At 64.1% G+C, this 18,181-nt stretch overlaps 1 protein-coding gene across 3 annotated transcripts in view; it reads left to right on the top strand.

Moving 5' to 3' along the window:
* Positions 1-18,181, top strand: part of PRKCZ (protein kinase C zeta) — a 57,972-nt gene that overhangs the window by 26,869 nt on the left and 12,922 nt on the right. For all 3 annotated transcript variants that reach the window (XM_036307593.1, XM_036307594.1, XM_036307595.1), the window contains 5 exons: positions 8,149-8,234; positions 9,522-9,653; positions 11,033-11,114; positions 12,386-12,438; positions 15,785-15,973. In XM_036307593.1, coding sequence (XP_036163486.1) covers positions 8,149-8,234; positions 9,522-9,653; positions 11,033-11,114; positions 12,386-12,438; positions 15,785-15,973 — 542 coding nt within the window. The remainder of the gene's footprint in view (positions 1-8,148; positions 8,235-9,521; positions 9,654-11,032; positions 11,115-12,385; positions 12,439-15,784; positions 15,974-18,181) is intronic.

Genomic DNA, 18,181 nt, shown 5'->3' with positions numbered 1-18,181 from the left:
TTGATGAGAGAGAAACATCGATCAGTTGCCTCCTGCACGCCCCCTACTGGGGATGTGCCCGCAACCAAGGGACCGGAATCGAACCCGGGACCCTTCAGTCCGCAGGCCGTCGCTCTATCCACTGAGACAAACCAGTTAGGGCTCAATTTTTTTTTTTTAAACGAAGTTTGCTTTTGAGTCAATTGAGACGAGGCTGTACCTGCAGCCGGCGGTAGCAGAAGGGTAGCCTTTGGCACTCCCTCAGCCCAGCTCCTGGGGGCTCCGCTGTGCAATGGAGCAGTGTCCGCGAGGCCATCGTACCCTGTCGTCCACGTCACTTCATCCCGGTGTGACCGGTCGAGGTGTGGCACGTTCGGTCCGCACAGGGATCTCCTGCTGCTCCCCTTCTGGTGCCGTGTCCCCGCCCCGTGTCCCCGCCCCCTGCCAGCCGCCCACCTGCTCTCCATCCCCGCGGCTCCCTCCTCCATCTCTGTCAGCACCTCCTGGTGGTCCCGCTGCTGCTGGGTCACACCTGCGGGGGTGGTCAGGGTCTCTGGGCTGGCCCTGGGGTCCCACCAGCCCCTCGATGGCCCTGGTCACTCACCCGCTGGCCCTCAGACCATCACCCGCAGACCCAAGGGCGGGGGGCTGTCTCCTTCCTGGGCTCAGCTGCACCCCCCACACACACCCCACACCCCCACTGAGCCAGCGACTGTTTCTCCTGGTCCTGGAGGCGGGGGTGCGAGATCAGGGCGGGTCTGCGAGGCCTCTTCCTGGTGTGCAGGCCCCGATTTCGTTCTTGTGTTCTCTCTTCTGAGGCCACTGAGCCCATGCAGGGCCCCATGGGGACCCCTCACCCCGAAGTCACCTCCAAAGCCCCACCTCCTAGCCCATCACACTTGGGGGTTGGGCTTCAGCCTGGAAAGGGGGGACTCGCGTTCAGACCATAACAGCGGGTGTGGTGGGAACAAAGATGAAGTATTTTGGGGACACCCTGGGCCAGGACCACACGGCAGCCAAGAATGGGGTGGGGATGAGAGCGGGGAGCAGGGCCGGGGGAGACGAGGGAGTGAGGGCTTGGGAGCCGGTGCCGCCAGGGTCTGCAGAGAACCTGGGTTTGGGGGGCAGAGGAGGCGATGAGGGGTTCGGGGAGGATGGGGTGTGACCCGAGTCAGGGCTGCCCCCCTGTCCCCTGGTGTCAGGTCTGCTCCGAGGGGCCGGCTACCCGAGGCCTCCCCCCTCGTGCCTCACGCTGCCAGGCAGGTCGCCACCAGGTGGATGCTGGGACACTCGCCATCAGCCCTGCCCCCCGACTCTCTGTGGGCCCAGGCCTGCCAGACCCTCTCTGATCCGGGGGGCCAGACGCTTTCCCCACACCCTGCTTCTCAGGCTGTGATTCTCCTCTCGGGGTTCACACGTGCCGGGCACGTGTCCAGCTCCTGTCCGGCCCTCGGGACATTCCCACGTGGAAAAGACCTGCGTGGGGCGAGGACAGGACGCTGTCTCCCTCTGTGGGGCGCTGAGATCGCGTCAGGCAGGTCTGCGTCCCGTTTCCTCGGCAACAGGCGTTCCCAGCAGGCAGTGGGCCTGAGACTGCGAGCTGGCAGGGGCGGAGGGGAGGTGGGTGTGGACATGAGGAGGGGAGGCGGCTCTTGCAGGGGGTGGTTGGAGGGGCTGTAGGTGGGTCTGTGGTGCGGCCAAGGGGAGGGGTTAAGGGGGGTGTCAAGGTCATGGGTGTGGAGACAAGAGAAGGGGACCCGCACCTTCGAGGGCAGGGAGATGATGGAGTCCAAGAGGGGACCCCTGGTTTATAGTCGACGCTCAGCCACTGAGCCACCCCCGCTCTCCCACCATCAGTCCCTGCTCAGCGTTTGGGGGAGGAGCAGGCAGAAAGGCGATGAGCTGGTGTCCGTGCGGAGCTGGTTTGTGCGAGTTGTCACACGGGGTGGGTGCTAGCAGGGCACATGCCGGGTGGCCGGCTCGATCCCCGGTGGGGGGCGTGCAGGAGGGAGCCGATCCAGGATTCTCTCATCGTTGCTTTTCTGTCTCTCTTCCTCTCCCTTCCTCTCTGGAATCAATAAAATATTTTTTAAAAAAAAAACAAGGGAGGAGGAAGTTAAGAGCCGGCAGGACGCTGTAGGCTGGCCCTGGTGCTGGGACTTCGTGGGGGTGATGACGAACGGGCCCTCCTCTCTCTGAGCCCTGAGTCTCCCCTCCATCACATGCTAACCCTTTGCCCTGTGGTGGGGTTCCTGTCGTCCGTCCTTCCCACACCAGGTCGTGGGAAGCTCCTCTTTTTTAAATAAAGCTTTATTGTTGAAAGTATTACATATGTCCCCCTTTTCCCCCATCCACCGCCTTGCCCAGGCCCTCACCACCCCACTGTCCGTGCCCGTGGGCCGTGCATATGTGCATACAAGGTCTCTGGTTGATCACCTCCCACCCACCCAGCTCCCCCAGCTCCCCTCCGAGATGCCGCCCTCTGTTCCTGCTTCCGTGGCTCTGGATCCACTCCATTCACATATGTGACTGAGATGCCACATGGGTGAGGCCGCGTGACACGTGTCCTTCTCTGACGGACTGATGTCACTTAGCACGATCTCGCCAGGCCCCTCCTTGCTGTCTCAGAGGGTAAGAGGCCCTTTTTTACGGCTGGAAGCTCCTCCTCTTTGCCCGCAGGGCAGGTATGTGTGGGTCGTGGCCTCCGTGTGCCTTGCCCACGCCGACGGCCGACGGCACGTGGCGCCCGCGTCTGTGGAGTGCTGGCTGGGTCTTTGGCCCAGTTTCAAATCAGCCTGTTTTTTTAAAAGCAGTTTAATTGGGCTGCTCGCCGCTCTCACTGGCACTGGCTCGCGGGGGCTCCGTGCGTTTCGGGAGTGAGTCCTGTGCCGCCCCTCATCCTCCCTCGCCCCACGCTGGCTTCTCACGCGTGACGAGCGTGAGATCCGACGGTTGGTGCTCTTCGTCCTGCGAGGGAATTCCCCTGGACCGGGCGCTGCTGCCACGCCCAGGCCCAGCCTGGCAGTCGGCCTGGTGCGCGGTGGGAGGTGGACAGGCCTGTGACCGTGGTAAGCGCCCGGGACCCAGCACCAGGCTTTCCCAGCGGGTCCCAGCGGCCTCCTTCCCTCGCTGGGTGACGCCCGTGGCCTGTCTCTGGGCTTCTGTCCGCTGGGCTCTGCGGCACCACCGGTGACAGTTTAGCTTTGCTGTTATGGTTAGTTAGCATCTCGTGTTGTAAGCTCTTCCCCCTGTTTTGTTTCTTGCTTCTTTCTTTTTTAAATATATTTTTATTGATTTCAGAGAGGCAGGGAGGGAGAGAGGTAGAAACATCAACGATCAGAGAGAATCACGGACCGGCTGCCTCCTGCACGCCCCCCGCCGGGGATGGAGCCCACCACCCGGGCCTGTGCTCTGACCGGGATCGAGCCGTGACCTCCTGGTTCACAGGTCGACCCTCAACCACCAAGCCACGCCGGCCGGGCTTTAAGGATCTTTTAAAAACCAAAATCGTATTTATTAACAGTTCATTTCTTTATTGTCTTTAAATGCTTTTGATACCCATAGATATTGAATTACTGTCGGGGATGTGTCTTCTGTTAATCTTCCTGGGTTTCTTTCATGTTTTCTGCTTCTTGTGTTAGTTCATATCAGGTGCCGCCGATTGAGGATCGCTCTGTCTGTCTTTCGAAAGGACACTTTCGCCATCACCAACTCCTGCTCTTCAACACGACACGGATGACGAGCACGCCCGTCTCCTTGGGCTGACGTCAACGTTACACCCGCTGGGCGGGGGCGGGGGCGGGGGCGGGGGCGCTCGTGTTTATGAGGCGTATGTCTGTCCACCCTCTTACTTTCACGTCTCTGTGTCTTGATTTGGAAACGGCTCTGAGAGCGGAAGGGAGTCGTTTTAACCTGACAGAGGCTGACAGTCACGGCTTTTCGCTGCAGCCTTTCGTCAGTCCGTTTACCCTTAGGGTCGCACGTCAGGTTGCTGTTTGAAACGTAAAGTGTGTCGTCGCCTCTTCGTTTGTAATCGGCCTTCGGGTCCTTGGTTTTAATCAGGTGTTACTCTCTCCCCTCCCTTTTCTTAGCTTTGTTAAGTGCTTTGTATGTTTTAAATATTCTGGCTTCCTGAGAAATTAGAAGGCACGTGCTTGATTCTTGGAATGACGGGCCTTCGAGGATCGCTTTGCTGATTCCCAGGAAGGCAAGAACCTTGTAACCTTACTCCACGCTCTTTTTAAAAAATATATTTTATTGATTTTTTACAGAGAGGAAGGGAGAGGGATAGAGAGTTAGAAACATCGATGAGAGAGAAACATCGATCAACTGCCTCCTGCACACCTCCCACTGGGGATGTGCCCGCAACCCAGGTACATGCCCCCGACCGGAATCGAACCCAGGACCCTTCAGTCCGCAGGCCAACGCTCTATCCACTGAGCCACACCGGTCAGGGATTACTCCACTCTCTCGATCCCCCATCGGTTTTCATGCTGCTGTTACGTGTGCGGAGTCTGCGTGTGCTTTAAACCCCACAGCCATCGCCGCTAATACCCGCGAAGGAGCATCCGTCAGATTCACCCCCCGTGAGCTCGCTGCTTCCTGCCGGGGGCCTCGGCCGAGACCCTGCCCTCCTGCCTGTTCACTGCCTGCCCCGTCCCCCAGCTCCGCCTGCTGACGGGGAGCTGCGTGTCCTTTCTGTGAAAGGTCTTTCTTCTGCCTTCGCTGGCGAGGACGTTCTCCGCCGGGCGTGGCCTCGGGTGACGTGGGCCGTGGCGCTGCCTGTGGGCCTCCCTCCTGGGCTCTGTGTCCGTGGAGCATCGCCAGCCGACATGGCGCCAGCCCCTCGAAGGCGATGCCTCTCTTTCTCGGCTGCGTTGGAAACGTCCTTGTCCTTCCGTTCGCAGCCTCGAGGGGGCGGGGGTGAGGCGGGGTGGGGGGCAGGGCCTGAGTTGTCCGGACTCATCGGCTGGCCAGCCCTGTGGACCTGGGGCATGATGTCTGCGTCGCTTTTGCAGGAGACCAGCCAGCGTCTTTTCAGATGTGGCCCTGCCCACGCTCCTTGCTCCCCGGCCTGTGTCCGCATCTTCCCCGAATCGCATCGATCCTTCCCCCTTTTCCTTCCTGCCTCCACCTGGGGCCTCCGACCACCCTCTCTTGTTTGTCTAATCTGCTTTTTTTAAAAAAAAAAAAAAAAACTATGTTTTTGTTGATTTCAGAGATAAAGGGAGAGAGATAGAAACGTCAATGATGTGAGAGAATCATGGATCGGCTGCCTCCTGCACGCCCCACACTGGGGATCGAGCCCGCAACCCAGGACCCTTCAGTCTGCAGATCTACGCTCTAGCCACTGAGCCACACCGGCTAAGGCAGTGATTGCCATTTTTGATCGAATATTTGCCTAGAATGAGCTGAGGTTGCACCTCACCCTGGGGAGACGGTGGCCCCGCCCTCCTGGACGCAGAACTCATGGAAGTCGCTCCCCAGGAGGGAGCTGGCCTGGAGGCGTGGCCACCCCGTGTGGCTGCACCCCTCCCTGTGGCTGCCCCGCTCCCTTGGTCCGCGGGCTCCTCACCGCCCCGTGGCCGTGCTTGGCGCTGTCCCCTTGCCGCGTCCCGGGCGCCTGGGCTGGGCTGGGCTGGTCGCCCGGCGGCTGCCCGTCCTCGGGAACAGGAGGCCTCGACTGCCGCCCCACGCGCTCCGGGCGAGGCAGGGCCCCGTGCGAGCCTGGGGCGCGCACTGTGCTTCGCAGCCTGTTGCTCTCAGTTCCGTTTCTTTAAATGTATTTTCTTCGCCTTGTCAGAGCCGTCAAGACGCCAGATCGCCATGGCGACGGCTGGTTAAAATCCCCGCAGCGCCCTAGTTATAGGCGGTGAGCCACTTTGGGGGCCGCGGGGCGGAGGCTGAGGGGGAGCCAGCGCCGACAGCTGCCGCAGCCACGGCCTCCGCCGCCGCTGGCCGGAGCCACCGCGCCTTCCCACAGCGGCACAGAGCGACACGGGGCCAGGATGGCCGCCAGGCCGTGCACAGGGAGTGGCCGGGGCTCCTCCAGGGCGGCTGGGCGGCCGTCCCCCATGTCCCGTCCCCAGGAGGCCATTCCCGTTCACCCACGTGTCTGTGGCCCGTTTCCCACGGCGTCTCCTCCGTGGAGATGAGTCCAGGGAGACAGTGGACGTGGCTGGGCACATGGCCACACGGCCGCTGTCCCCGGCGCCCACCACCCGTCAGCGCCCACACGCCTTCCTTCTCCCGGGAACTTTTCTCCTGTGGCTGTCGCTTCCCAGGAACAGGGCTGTGGCTCTCTCTCTCTCTCTCTCTCTCTCTCTCTCTCTTTTTTTTAATCCTCACATGAGGGTATTTTCCATTGATTTTTAGAGAGAGTGGGGGAGAGAGGGAAAGACCCAGAGACACATCGACGTGAGAGAGACCTCGATGGGCTGCCTCCTGCAGGCGCCCCGACCAGGGCCCGGGCTGGGGAGGAGCCTGCACCCGCGGTCCGTGCCCTTGACCCGACTCGAACCCGGGACCCTTCCGTCCGCAGGCCGACGCTCTACCCACTGAGCCACCCGGCTCGGCTCTCCTGTTCCTACGAGGACACGTGTCCCATCAGAGGCCTCGCCCCTCACAGGCCCCCCCCAAACACAGCCGCCCGCTCAGGGCTTCCCCCTGCGGCTCAGGGCGTCCCGGACGGATCGGGGACGGACATTCAGCTTCACGGGGACTCAGGGCTCTCACCGCGGACCCGTCACTCGTGTTCCGCGCCCGCGGGTCCCGCCGGCTCCCGCCCGTCCCCTCGCTGGCCCCGGCCTGTGTCTCCCTCGGCCTCTGCCAGGAGGGCTCTGTTCCCATTCCGCAGCTTTAAGCGACTTGGACACCCGGTGGCGTGGTCAGACTCTGACCTGTCGAGTGCGCGGGCAGAGGGCAGAGCCAGCGCCTTGGGGTGGTGTGTCCCCCGACCTGCCCAGCCCCCCGGCCATCCCTGCCTCGGCCCCTGCGCCCTGCTCCCTCGCTCTGTGGGGGGGACGGTCACTCCTGTGGACGTGAGCAGGGACCCGCCGTGGACCAGCTTCCCCCAGAACAAGCCAGGGGGGCACCTGTCGTCTGGGCAGAGGGCCTGGGGGGGTCACGGGCAGGCTGATGGGGGGCAGGTGGGACGAGGGGCACGTGGACGAGGGACCCCAGGCCAAGCCTGAGGTGAGCCCCACGTGGTGGGGAGGGAGGTGCTCGCTCTGCCCCCAGCCCCGCCCTGGTCTCCCCTGGGCGTGGAGCCCTCGAGGGAGGGCCAGGCCACGCAGCCCCCACCTTGGCTGTGGCTCCTGCCCCCCAGGTACCCAGCCGCGTGGCCCTGACCGATCTCCCGTGAAAGGGGAGAAGCAGGTCTGCGCTTGCCGTGACCAGATTCCGGCAATTCCCGCCCGGGCCAGTCGCTTGTTTTAAAAGCATCCCGTCATCGTCACCGTTTCCACATTCGCGTCCCCCCCTCACCCCCCACCCCCGTCCAGTCTCCCAAGGTCTCCCCTGTGGGGCTGTGAGCTGGAGCTGCTCCGTGTCAAAGGGGCTGGGGCACAGGGCTCACGCTCTGGGACCAGAACCGGGTCCCAGCGCGGCCCCGGGAGAGGGCTCCCCACTCCCCTTCCTGGGACTTGGTCGCATGTGTGTCGGGAAAGTGGCGTTCGATGACGGGATCCTTCTTTTGCTTCCCCTGTCCCGGGGTTTGTAGGGCTGGGGACCCTCAGGGGCTCGTGTCTGGGGGGCTGGGCAGCGCTGTGGCCAGGCTCACTGGACCGCGTGGCAGCCGCTGCCCCTGGGCGGGCGGGAGGCATAAATCTCACCTAAGCTCGAGTCTCGTCGTCCCGGGTACGAGGCGCCCGGTGTCCCTGCCAGAGCGAAGGGGTCACAGGAGGCGGGAGGACACGGTCTCAGATGGTCCCTCAGCCTGACCCTGGCGGGTGCCTGCCCTGCAGCATCGGGCTGCTGTCTGGGCCCGTCTGTCCTCCCCCCGGGGCTGTGACGGGGCCACGTGGGGAGGGGCCACGTGGGGAGGGGCCACGTGGGGAGGGCGCAGGAGGGAGCCGCTTGCTGTCATCGCGCCTGCCTCCCAGGCCCTGGCCGCCCAGCAGCAGCCTGTCCCGAAGGCACCTGCTCACAACCTTCCCGTGTCCTTTCCAGAATCCATCTACCGCCGCGGAGCCCGAAGATGGAGGAAGCTGTACCGCGCCAACGGCCACCTCTTCCAAGCCAAGCGCTTTAACAGAGTGAGCACCGCCCCCTGATGTGGGCTCTGGCTGTCGTGTGCCAAGTGCCGGGTGCTGAGTGCTGAGTGCTCCGTGCCGGGTGCTGAGTGCCGAGTGCTCCATGCCGGGTGCTGAGTGCTGAGTGCTCCGTGCCGAGTGCTGAGCGCTCTGTGCCGAGTGCTCCGTGCTGAGTGCTCTGTGCCGGGTGCTGAGTGCTCCGTGCCGAGTGCTCCGTGCTGAGTGCTCCGTGCCGGGTGCTGAGTGCTCCGTGCCGAGTGCTCCGTGCCGAGTGCTCTGTGCTGAGTGCTGAGTGCTCCGTGCCGAGTGCTGTGTACCCCTGTCGCCGCCTGTTGAGAGGCCACTGGCCCCGGAGTGGGCGTGTCCGAGAGGGCTGGCCCTGACCTCGTGGTGTAGGATTTGACCAGTTTTCTTAAATGAGCTCCGACCAGGCTGTGGGTACAGGTGCCCCCTTTTTATTTGCGACCCTCTCAGCAGAGAGAAATGTGTTTAAAATGACAAGAGAAACAGAAACCTATACATGAGTTACGGCTGGAAAGTTCTAGCTGGGAAGTGCGGGGGCCTGGGCGTGGCTGGGCGAGCCGTGGCCGTGGAGCGGGAAGCAGCCATGGGCCTGGGCGCGGGTGGGCGAGCCGTGGCCGTGGAGCGGGAAGCAGCCATGGGCCTGGGCGCGGGTGGGTGAGCCGTGGCCGTGGAGCGGGAAGCAGCCATGGGCCTGGGCGTGGCTGGGCGAGCCATGGCCGTGGAGCGGGAAGCAGCCATGGGCCTGGGCGTGGCTGGGCGAGCCGTGGCCGGCACTGAGACCAGCTTCATGCTCACACGTGGAACAGCTCACACTCAGAGTCCGTACAGCGGACGGTGACCCTCAGGGTCAGTTTAGGACCATGAAGAACAAAGGGGGCCATGGAAGATCGACAAAGTCCCGGGAAAAACGGAGGTGACCACATGTTCCTGTGGCCGTCACAGCGCCAGGCAGGCCCGTTCTCCCTGGGTGCCCACGGCTGCTCCACACCAGCCCTCCTCCCTGCCGGGGGGGCCTTGCTCGTCACCCCTGCCCACAGGCCTCCCGTTGCCCCTCACACAGAGCAGGGCCCCCTCGGGGCCACAGGTCCCCCCACGTGGATGGACTGAGGGGGGCTCCTGAGCCCAGGCCACCTGCTGCCCCAGCTCCACGCCATCTTCTGAGAGAATCGCCGGAGGTGCCGCTGGCCCGCGGTTCGCTGGTCCCTCCGGGTGCGTGGGCTCTGGGAGCACCAGGCCCGGCCTCAGGCGCCTGTCGTCCGCCCGCAGAGAGCGTACTGCGGCCAGTGCAGCGAGAGGATATGGGGCCTCGCCAGGCAGGGCTACCGGTGCGTCAACTGCAAACTGCTGGTCCATAAGCGCTGCCACGTGCTCGTCCCGCTGACCTGCCAGAGGCATATGGTGAGTGTGGGCTGCCCGGCCCCGCCCCCTCCCTGCCCCCTCCCTCCCCCTCCCTGCCCTGTCCCTGCCCTCTACTTCCCCCCAATCCCCGTCCCTTCTCTGCCCCCACCCTGGTCCCTGCCATGGAGGATATGAGAGGAGGGGGAGCCTGTAGGCGCAGAGGGTGGCCCCAGCAAGCAGTCGGGGGCAGGACCCCCTTGCCGAGCCCTGAGAGCCCCCGGTGCCCTTGGGGAGCCCGGGGCCCTCTGCGGCTCTGGGCTGGGTGTGGGGGGTGAGCCGTGGGGGTGAACCCCGTGCTGCCGGGAGTCAGGGCTCGCCCGCCCGGTGCCCGGCCCCTCGGGCGCTGCTGGCTGTGGGCACAGCTGGCTCCGTCGCCAGGGGGGCGGGAAAGACGCCTCTGGGGCTGGCGCTGGAGCCGGTCTCAGTCTTGCTCTCGGCTCCTTGCACTGTGGCTGCCAAAGTCCACAGGGGGCCCCTTCCCTGGGCCCCGAGGTCGGTGGGGAACCTTTTCCTGCCCGGGCCATTTGGGTATTTGTGACGTCATCCTCGGGCCATACAGCATCATCAGCTTAAAAATGAGCCTCTTCGATTTGGTCAAACGATTACCTCACCCTCATGCCCTGGCAGGGCCAGACCCAGTGACCATAGGCCTCGCCTGCCCGCGGGCTGGACGCTCCCCACCCCTGTCCTAGGGGGTCCCTAGGCCCACGTTCGCTCAGAGATGAGTTCAGCCTCAAAGACCAGCCAGTCCCCAGGCCGAGGGAGCCCACGCAGGCCCCAGGTGACCGCCCGCGAGGAGCTGCCTCCATTGTGACGTCAGCGTGTGGAACCCCGTGAGCCGGACGTGGGCTCAGCCTGCCTGGGGCTGACATGCGCCGGAGCCGCAGTGAGGGCGGGGGCGGGGGCCTGGGCCGAGCCTTCGGGAAAAGTGCCCGTCGTGCCCAGCACCTGCCTGGCAGGCCGCCCCCCGGGGCGCGGAGCGGGCACCCCCGCCGGTGGCATCACAGGTCACTGCAGTGCGACCAGGTAGCAGTTGGCAGGATGAGTGTTAGGACACGTAACGATGTGCATGTTTTCTTTTTAAACGTTTTTCATCCGTTTCAGAGAGAGGAAGGGAGAGGGAGAGGGAGAGGGGGATGGAAACATAATGATGAGAGAAGCATCGATCGGCTGCTCCTGCACGCCCCCCACTGGGAATCGAGCCCGCAACCCGGGCCTGTGCCTTTGCCTGGAATCGATCCGTGACCTCCTGGTTCATCGTCGACGCTCATCCCTGAGCCAGCCAGCGTGTCTGCTCTAATGGGAGCTTTGCCGCCTCCCGTCTCAGAGCTGCGGCTCCTGCCTTGACGCCTGCGCCCCGGGGGGGCCTCTCCCCGCAGGATCCCGTCATGCCGTCCCAGGAGCCTCCGGTAGATGACAAGGACGACGACGTGGACCTGGCTCCCGAGGAGACCGATGGCAGTAAGCGCTTCCTCCCCCTGGTGCCGGGCGCTGCCGCCCTGGTGCCCACTGGCCCCCCCTTCTTGACCCCGTCTGCCCTCCCCGGGACCAGGTCGGCAGTGAGGCCCCCATGGTGGGGCCGAGACACGCTCTCCGGGGCCTTCCCTGGGCCCCACGTCTCCCCGAGTGGCTGCCGTGGGACCCCGCTCCCCTCTGCGCCTGCAGGGGCGTCTGCAAGGCGCTTGGTGTGGCAGCCACCGCGCCGGCCCCTCCACTCGGCTGCTGCGGGGCGGCTGGGCCTTGGGGGAAAGGCCGCTGGGCATGCGTTGCAGCTCCCGGGGTTTTGCAGGGGTTTTTGTTGGTGGGGACAGGCTCCCCGATCCCAGGAGCCCTTCGGGGTGAAAGGAGACCAGGCTCTTCTCTTAGCACAGCAGCTCCCACAGAGGAGACTCCTAACAGCAGTTACCCACCCACCCACCTGCCCGTCCATCACCCATCATCTGTCATTCACTCACCCACCCATCCACCATCCACCATCCACCATCCACCCACCTATCCATTATTCACTCATCCATCTACCCATCCATCCACCATCCCCACCATCCACCCACCCACCCACCTGCCCGTCCATCACCCATCATCTGTCATTCACTCACCCACCCATCCATCTTCCGCCACCCACCATCCACCCACCTATCCATTATTCACTCATCCATCTACCCATCCATCCACCATCCACCCATCCACCATCCCCACCACTCACCCATCCACCCATCCACCATCCCCACCACCCACCCACCCACCCACCTGCCTGTCCATCACCCATCATCTGTGTCATTCACTCACCCACCCATCCATTATCCACCACCCACCATCCACCATCCACCCACCTATCCGTTATTCACTCATCCATCTACCTATCCATCCACCATCCACCCATCCACCATCCCCACCATCCACCCATCCATCCACATACCCACCCTTCCACCATCTACTGTCCACCAACCACCATCCACTTATTCACTGTCTCCTCATCTCCCATCCACCCTATCCATCCGTCGTCCATCTGCCCATCTGTCCACTCTAAGAACAAAGACTGGCAGGTGGACCCAGCATCTGATGTGACTCGTCCCACAGGTCTGCACGGGGCCCGGGCAGCCGCGCTTCCTAAGCCTGGTCGCATCGGGTGTGGCTGCTGCCGGCGTCTGCCCCGCGCGCCGCTGGCCTGGTCCTGGTGTCGGGGGACGTCCTCCTGACCACACCTGTGACACCCTGTTCCTTTCCCTTCCTAGTTCCTTACATCTCCTCCTCCCGGAAACATGACAGCATTAAAGATGACTCGGAGGTGAGTGCAGGTGGCGCCTGGGGATCTCATGTCTGTCTGGGTCCATCGGCTCCTTTCCGGGGCAGCTGAGGCATTTTAACGTGAACTGGACACATTTGGGATGTGGCTCAGGGAGGCGTGGTCTTGGGGCAGCAGGTGGGCCTGCCGCAGGGGGCAGAGGTCCGTGAGGTTTAGCATCTTCATGTTGAGTGCCGAGGTGACCTCTGAGTGGCTGGATGGACAGAGTAGGGGAACGTGGCAGCGTGAGCCGTGGCTGAATCTCAGCGTGCGGGTGCCGTGCTCACCGTCTAACCCCCGCCCGGAGCAGAGCGGGCCGCACTGTCATTGGCTGAGGCTGTGGGATCCCAGGCGGCAGGCGGCCTAACCTGGCTCAGGGACCTCTGGCCCCAGGGCTCTGCGGTCAGGTTTGGAGAATGATCGCACTGTCCGTGGGAGACACGTAGCACCGCGCTGGCACTTGGGGAGCTTCCGTGGCACCGGTGTTGGCATGGCTGTTTCCACATCAGCCCAGGGGCTCAGGCCATCACGGTGGGCGCAGGAGCCCATGTGGCCGCAGGCTCGGGGCAGGCTGGGTGGGGGGCGGGCTCACGAGCCTTTGCCTTGTCTCCTGGGCCCTCTGCGGGGCTGGCCGTGTCTGGGCCCAGGGCCACGCATGGACTGAGATGCCCACGAGCTCATCCGTGACGTGGCTCTCACTCCCAGGCTCAGATCCTCAGGTTCCCTGTGACCCTTTCCACAGCAGGCGCTCCCATCGCGGGAAATCGGTGCCTCATGATGCCAGGAGACCTTGGCGTCCACGGGCACCTCTCACATGGCGCACGGGACCCTCTGTCTGGGAACCTGTGTGTGATGTGAAGGCTGATTGTGAGGCGCCGGGAGGAGACTGGGCGGCGAGGAGGGGGCACCCAGGACCTGGCTCTGGCAGGCCTGGGTCTTTTTTTTTAATACTAGAGGACCGGTGCGCGAAATTCGTGCATGGAGGGGGGAGGGTCCCTCAGCCCAACTTGCACCCTTTCCAATCCGGGACCCTCGGGGGATGTCCAACTGCTGGTTTAGGCCCGATCCTGGGGATCAGACCTAAACCGGCAGTCGGACATCCCTCTCCGAATCCTGGACCACTGGCTCCTAATCGCTCACCTGCCTGCCTGCCTGATCACCCCTCACTGCCCCCCCATGCCGGCCTGATCGCCCCTCACTGCCTCTGCGTGTCGGCCTGATTGCCCCTAACTGCCTCCCTGCGGTGTGGTCGCCCCTAATTGCCCCCCGCTGCCGGCCAGCTCACCCCCAACTGCCCCCCTGCCAGCCTGGTCACCCCTTACTGCCCCCCCGCCAGCCTGGTCACCCCAAATTGCCCCCCTGCCAGCCTGGTTGCTCCCAACTGCCCCCTGCCCTGCCAGCCTGGTCGCCCCTAACTGCCCCCCCACCCTGCCAGCCTGGTTGCCCCACGCAGCCTGCTATTCAGTCGTTTGGTCGTCCCTCACTAACCCCCTGCCGGCCTGGTCGTAGGCAGCCATCTTGTGAGGGCATGAGGGTTAATTTGCATACCACCTCTTTATTATATAGGATATGTTTATTGATCTCAGAGAGGAAAGGAGTGGGAGAGAGAGAAACATCAATGACGAGAGAGAATCGTTGATCGTCCGCCTCCTGCACGCCCCACTCTGGGGATGGAACCCACAACCCGGCCCTGTGCCCTGACCGGGAATGGAACCGTGACCTCCTGTTTCCTGGGCCGACGCTCACCCCTGAGCCCCGCCAGCCGGGCTCGCTTGGGGCCGTCCTTTGTGACTCCCCAGAGGCTGCTGCCCCGAAGGCTCTTGGGGTCGGGTCCTGGCACCATCTCCCCAGCACCCTCTTCACCCGCTGGCAGACCGGGTCCAGGCTGGTGTCTGAGCTCTCATTTTTGTGAAATCGTTTATTTCGTCGAACGATGCATCCTTCACTTTTCCTGTTGTGTTTCCCACGCGGCCAGGCCGTTCTCCAGTTCTCGTCGGACCCTGACCCCGTGTCCTACAGCCTAACCCAGTGCCAGCTCATCTGCCTGGAGGCCCCCCGGCCCCACGGGGGAGGGTTCGGGGCCAGGAGACTGCCCGCCTCCCGCGCAGGTCACAGTGCAGGTGTCACCTGTGCTGCTGGCAGCCCCTGTAGCTGAGCGGCTCTCAGGGTTCAGGGAAGCTTCACTTGTAGGTGGCGGGTTCGTTGTAAAAGGAAATAACTCAGGCCCAGCCCTCTCGGGGGTCACCCTCCCCGAACCTGCACGTGTTTGTCAGCCTGGATGGTCTCCGGCCTCGTCCTTGGGAGTCTTAGGGGCTTCGTTCCACAGGCAGGAGCAAGCCCACCCTCACTGGCCTAGGAGGGTGAGCTCCGTCACCAGCTCCCGCCCTCCCTGCGGGACTGGAAGTTCCCACCCTCCCATCTCCATCTCTCAGGGCTGGTTTCCCTGGCAACCGCCCCTCCCAGGTGATTGAGGGGCTTTGCACAGTCACCTCATTAGCATCACAGAAGCCCTCGGGCTCTTGGGAAATTCCAAAGGCTTTAGGACTCTGTGCCAGGACTGGGAGGAAGACCGGACACCCAGGTCGTTTTACAAACCTGGGTCATAGGTGGTCCTCTGGCCGGAGAGGGTCCTGGCCGGGCAGACCCACTGCTGCCCTTCCCGTTCTCCCCGGCTTCGGGCCTGAGGTGCGCGTGGCCTCTGGGCAGCACTGGTGACGGGCACCGTCGAGGTGCCCTCGTGAGCAGGCAACTGGCCACACAGCCGGCGCTCACCTCTGTCCACACAGCCTCGGGGAGCAGCCCCTGGCCCACTTCCCACAGTGACCCACGGATGTCCCGGTCAGTTTCCTACCTGTGGTCCCGTGTGCGCAGGTCAGAGCCACTGACCTCCTTGGCCCCCGGTCCTGGGCGGAGGTGCTCCACAGGGAGGGAGGGAGTGGTTGCCATCCCTCTGAGCACGTCCCAGTAGCACTCGCTTTGGAGACTGAGCTAGTGATGGAGCTAGCGATGGCCGGGCGGGCCAGGCAGCTCCCGGCCGCAGCCCTGATGGCCCCTGGGCACGTGAGCCTGCAGTCACCCCTCAGTCCTGGCGAGGCTGCCCCCACGCATCCCGCATCCCTCACGGGCCTCTGGCGGCTGGGACTGGGCCGCGGTCTGTGGAAATGAAGAGCTCCGGGGTTTCGAGCTCCTTCCGCCGAAGGCTGCGCCGTCTGTAGTTCTTGGCGTTTCTCCCGAGAGGGGTGGCTGCAGGGCCGGGCGCAGGTCTTAGTTGAGGTTGGGATGCCCCGCGTGACTCTGAACCCCACAAGTTCCCCCCTTTCCTCTCCGTTGTCCCGCCCCGCCCCCTCAGGACCTCAAGCCGGTCATCGACGGGATGGACGGCATCAAGATTTCTCAGGGGCTGGGGCTGCAGGACTTCGACCTCATCAGGGTCATCGGGCGCGGAAGCTACGCCAAGGTCCTCCTGGTGCGGCTCAAGAAGAACGACCAGATCTACGCCATGAAGGTGGTGAAGAAGGAGCTGGTGCATGACGACGAGGTGAGCCGCTGTGGGGCGCCACGGGAGGGGGCGCCACGGGAGGGGATGCCACGGGAGAGAGCCACGGGAGTCTCGTAGGGGTGGCATCCTGGGAGGGAGTGCCACAAGAGGGAGAGCCACGGGGGTTCCATAGAAGTTAGTGCCACAGGAGCTAGAACCACAGGGGGGAGAGCCACGGTGGCACCACGTGTGGGAGAGCCACGGGAGTGCACATCACAGTTTATTGTGTGAATTTTGGTTCTGGTTCCATGGGCTTTATTCTTTTGATTGAAGTGAAATACACACATAATTTGCCATTTCAACCACTTTGAAGTGCACGCACCGGTGGCATTTAGCACTCCCCCCCCCCCCCCCATGTTGTAATGTACCACCATCACCTCTCCCCAGGGCCAGGACATTTCATCCGCCAACAAGGAGACCCGTCCCTGTTGGCATCACTCCCATCTGCTCTCTGTCTGGGTTTGCTGTCCGAGGCGTTCCGTGTGCACAGGGTCACATGGGGCCTTTGTGTCTGGCTTCTCCGTGAGCGTCCTGTGCTCAAGGCTCCTCCCAGGGGAGCCTGTGCCTGAGCCCCTCCTTTTCCCGGCCGGCCGAGTAACGTTCCAGCGCCGGGCGGGCCCCTGCGGTTGGTCCCGTCAGCCGTGCGTGGACACTGGCTGACCCCCTCGGCTGCCGTGGACACAGGAGCATAGGGATCCGTTAGGGCCTCTGTTCTCAGAGCTTGGGGTTTTTACCGGGAGTGGCATTGCTGGGTCACAGGTAAGTCCACGCTGACCTGTCTGAGGAGCCGCGGCCTGTCCTCCCGGCAGCTGCTCCCTCACAGCTCCCCGCGTCCTCCCAGGACCTGCTGTTTCTGGGTTTGGTCGGCTCTGTCCTGGTGGGTGTGACCTGGCCTCTTACTGTGGTCTTGGCTGCGCTGCCATAGTGACTAATGATACTGAGCACTGTCCCTGGGCTGGTTGGCTTCATGCACTTTTGGTCTTTTTCTCCTGCACCAGATGCAGGCTCTGTGTCTTAGACACAGAGAACAGACCCAGGTTCCTGTTGCTGTGGCCAGGACACAGCCCTCCCGCCCGGCTCACGGCGTGAGGACAGAGCTGGGGCTGGACCTGAGTGCTCACCGCCACTTCCCCCCCCCGCAGGGTGCATCTGAGCCGGGCACAGGCTGCCCAGCTGGCCCTGAGCCCTGAGCACTGAGCTCACACGTGAGTGGCGTGTCTGCACCTCACGGCCGAGGGGTGCGGTGTGGCCCCATCCTCACCGCTGGCCAGCTGCACGCTGGTGCTGCAGGCCCTCCCGGCACGGCGGCAGCGGAGAGCGGAGAGCGGAGAGCGCGCGGACTGTGAGGTGGTCTGTAGGGAGAGGCCCTCGGGAGAGCGGCCGCGTTGTGCGTTGTCCGTTGTCCGTCTCGGCCTCTGCATCTGCCGCTGGGCCCAGAGGCGGAGGCGGGGCTTTCAGGTGGTCCCTCGAGAAGAGAAGAGCGGCCCCTGGAGTTGGCGTGTGGCAGCGGGTGTTCAGCGTGTGCGTGTGGGAGACGGTGTGTCCTGTGGCCGTGAGCCTGGGCCTGGACAGAGGCGATAGGGGCCTCGATAGCCGTGGGCTGGTTAATGGCCCCCGAAGAGAGGTTCCCATGCTAATCCCTGGAACTGTGAATACAGGCCAGCGGGCAGGAGGGAGGCCATGCAGGCAGGAGGGAGGCAAGGGGGCAGGAGGGAGGCTGTGCGGGCAGGAGGGAGGCCAGCGGGCAGGAGGGAGGCGAGGGGGCAGGAGGGAGGCTGTGCGGGCAGGACGGAGGCGAGGGGGCAGGAGGAAGGCCAGCGGGCAGGACGGAGGCGAGGGGGCAGGAGGGAGGCGAGGGGGCAGGAGGGAGGCGAGGGGGCAGGAGGGAGGCGTGTGGGCAGGAGGAAGGCCAGCAGGCAGGAGGGAGGCGTGTGGGCAGGAGGGAGGCCATGCAGGCAGGAGGGAGGCTGTGTGGGCAGGAGGGAGGCGTGCGGGAGGCCATGCAGGCAGGAGGGAGGCTGTGCAGGCAGGAGGGAGGCTGTGCGGGCAGGAGGGAGGCATACGGGCAGGAGGGAGGCTGTGTGGGCAGGAGGGAGGCGTGCGGGCAGGAGGGAGGCTGTGTGGGCAGGAGGGAGGCTGTGCGGGCAGGAGGGAGGCTGCGCAGGCAGGAGGGAGGCTGCGCGGGCAGGAGGGAGGCTGCGCGGGCAG

Source organism: Myotis myotis, unplaced genomic scaffold (assembly GCF_014108235.1).
Source record: "Myotis myotis isolate mMyoMyo1 unplaced genomic scaffold, mMyoMyo1.p scaffold_m19_p_48, whole genome shotgun sequence".
NCBI lineage: Eukaryota > Metazoa > Chordata > Mammalia > Chiroptera > Vespertilionidae > Myotis > Myotis myotis.
Note: the sequence above shows the minus strand (reverse complement) of the source record. Positions and strands in the feature narration are given on the sequence as shown.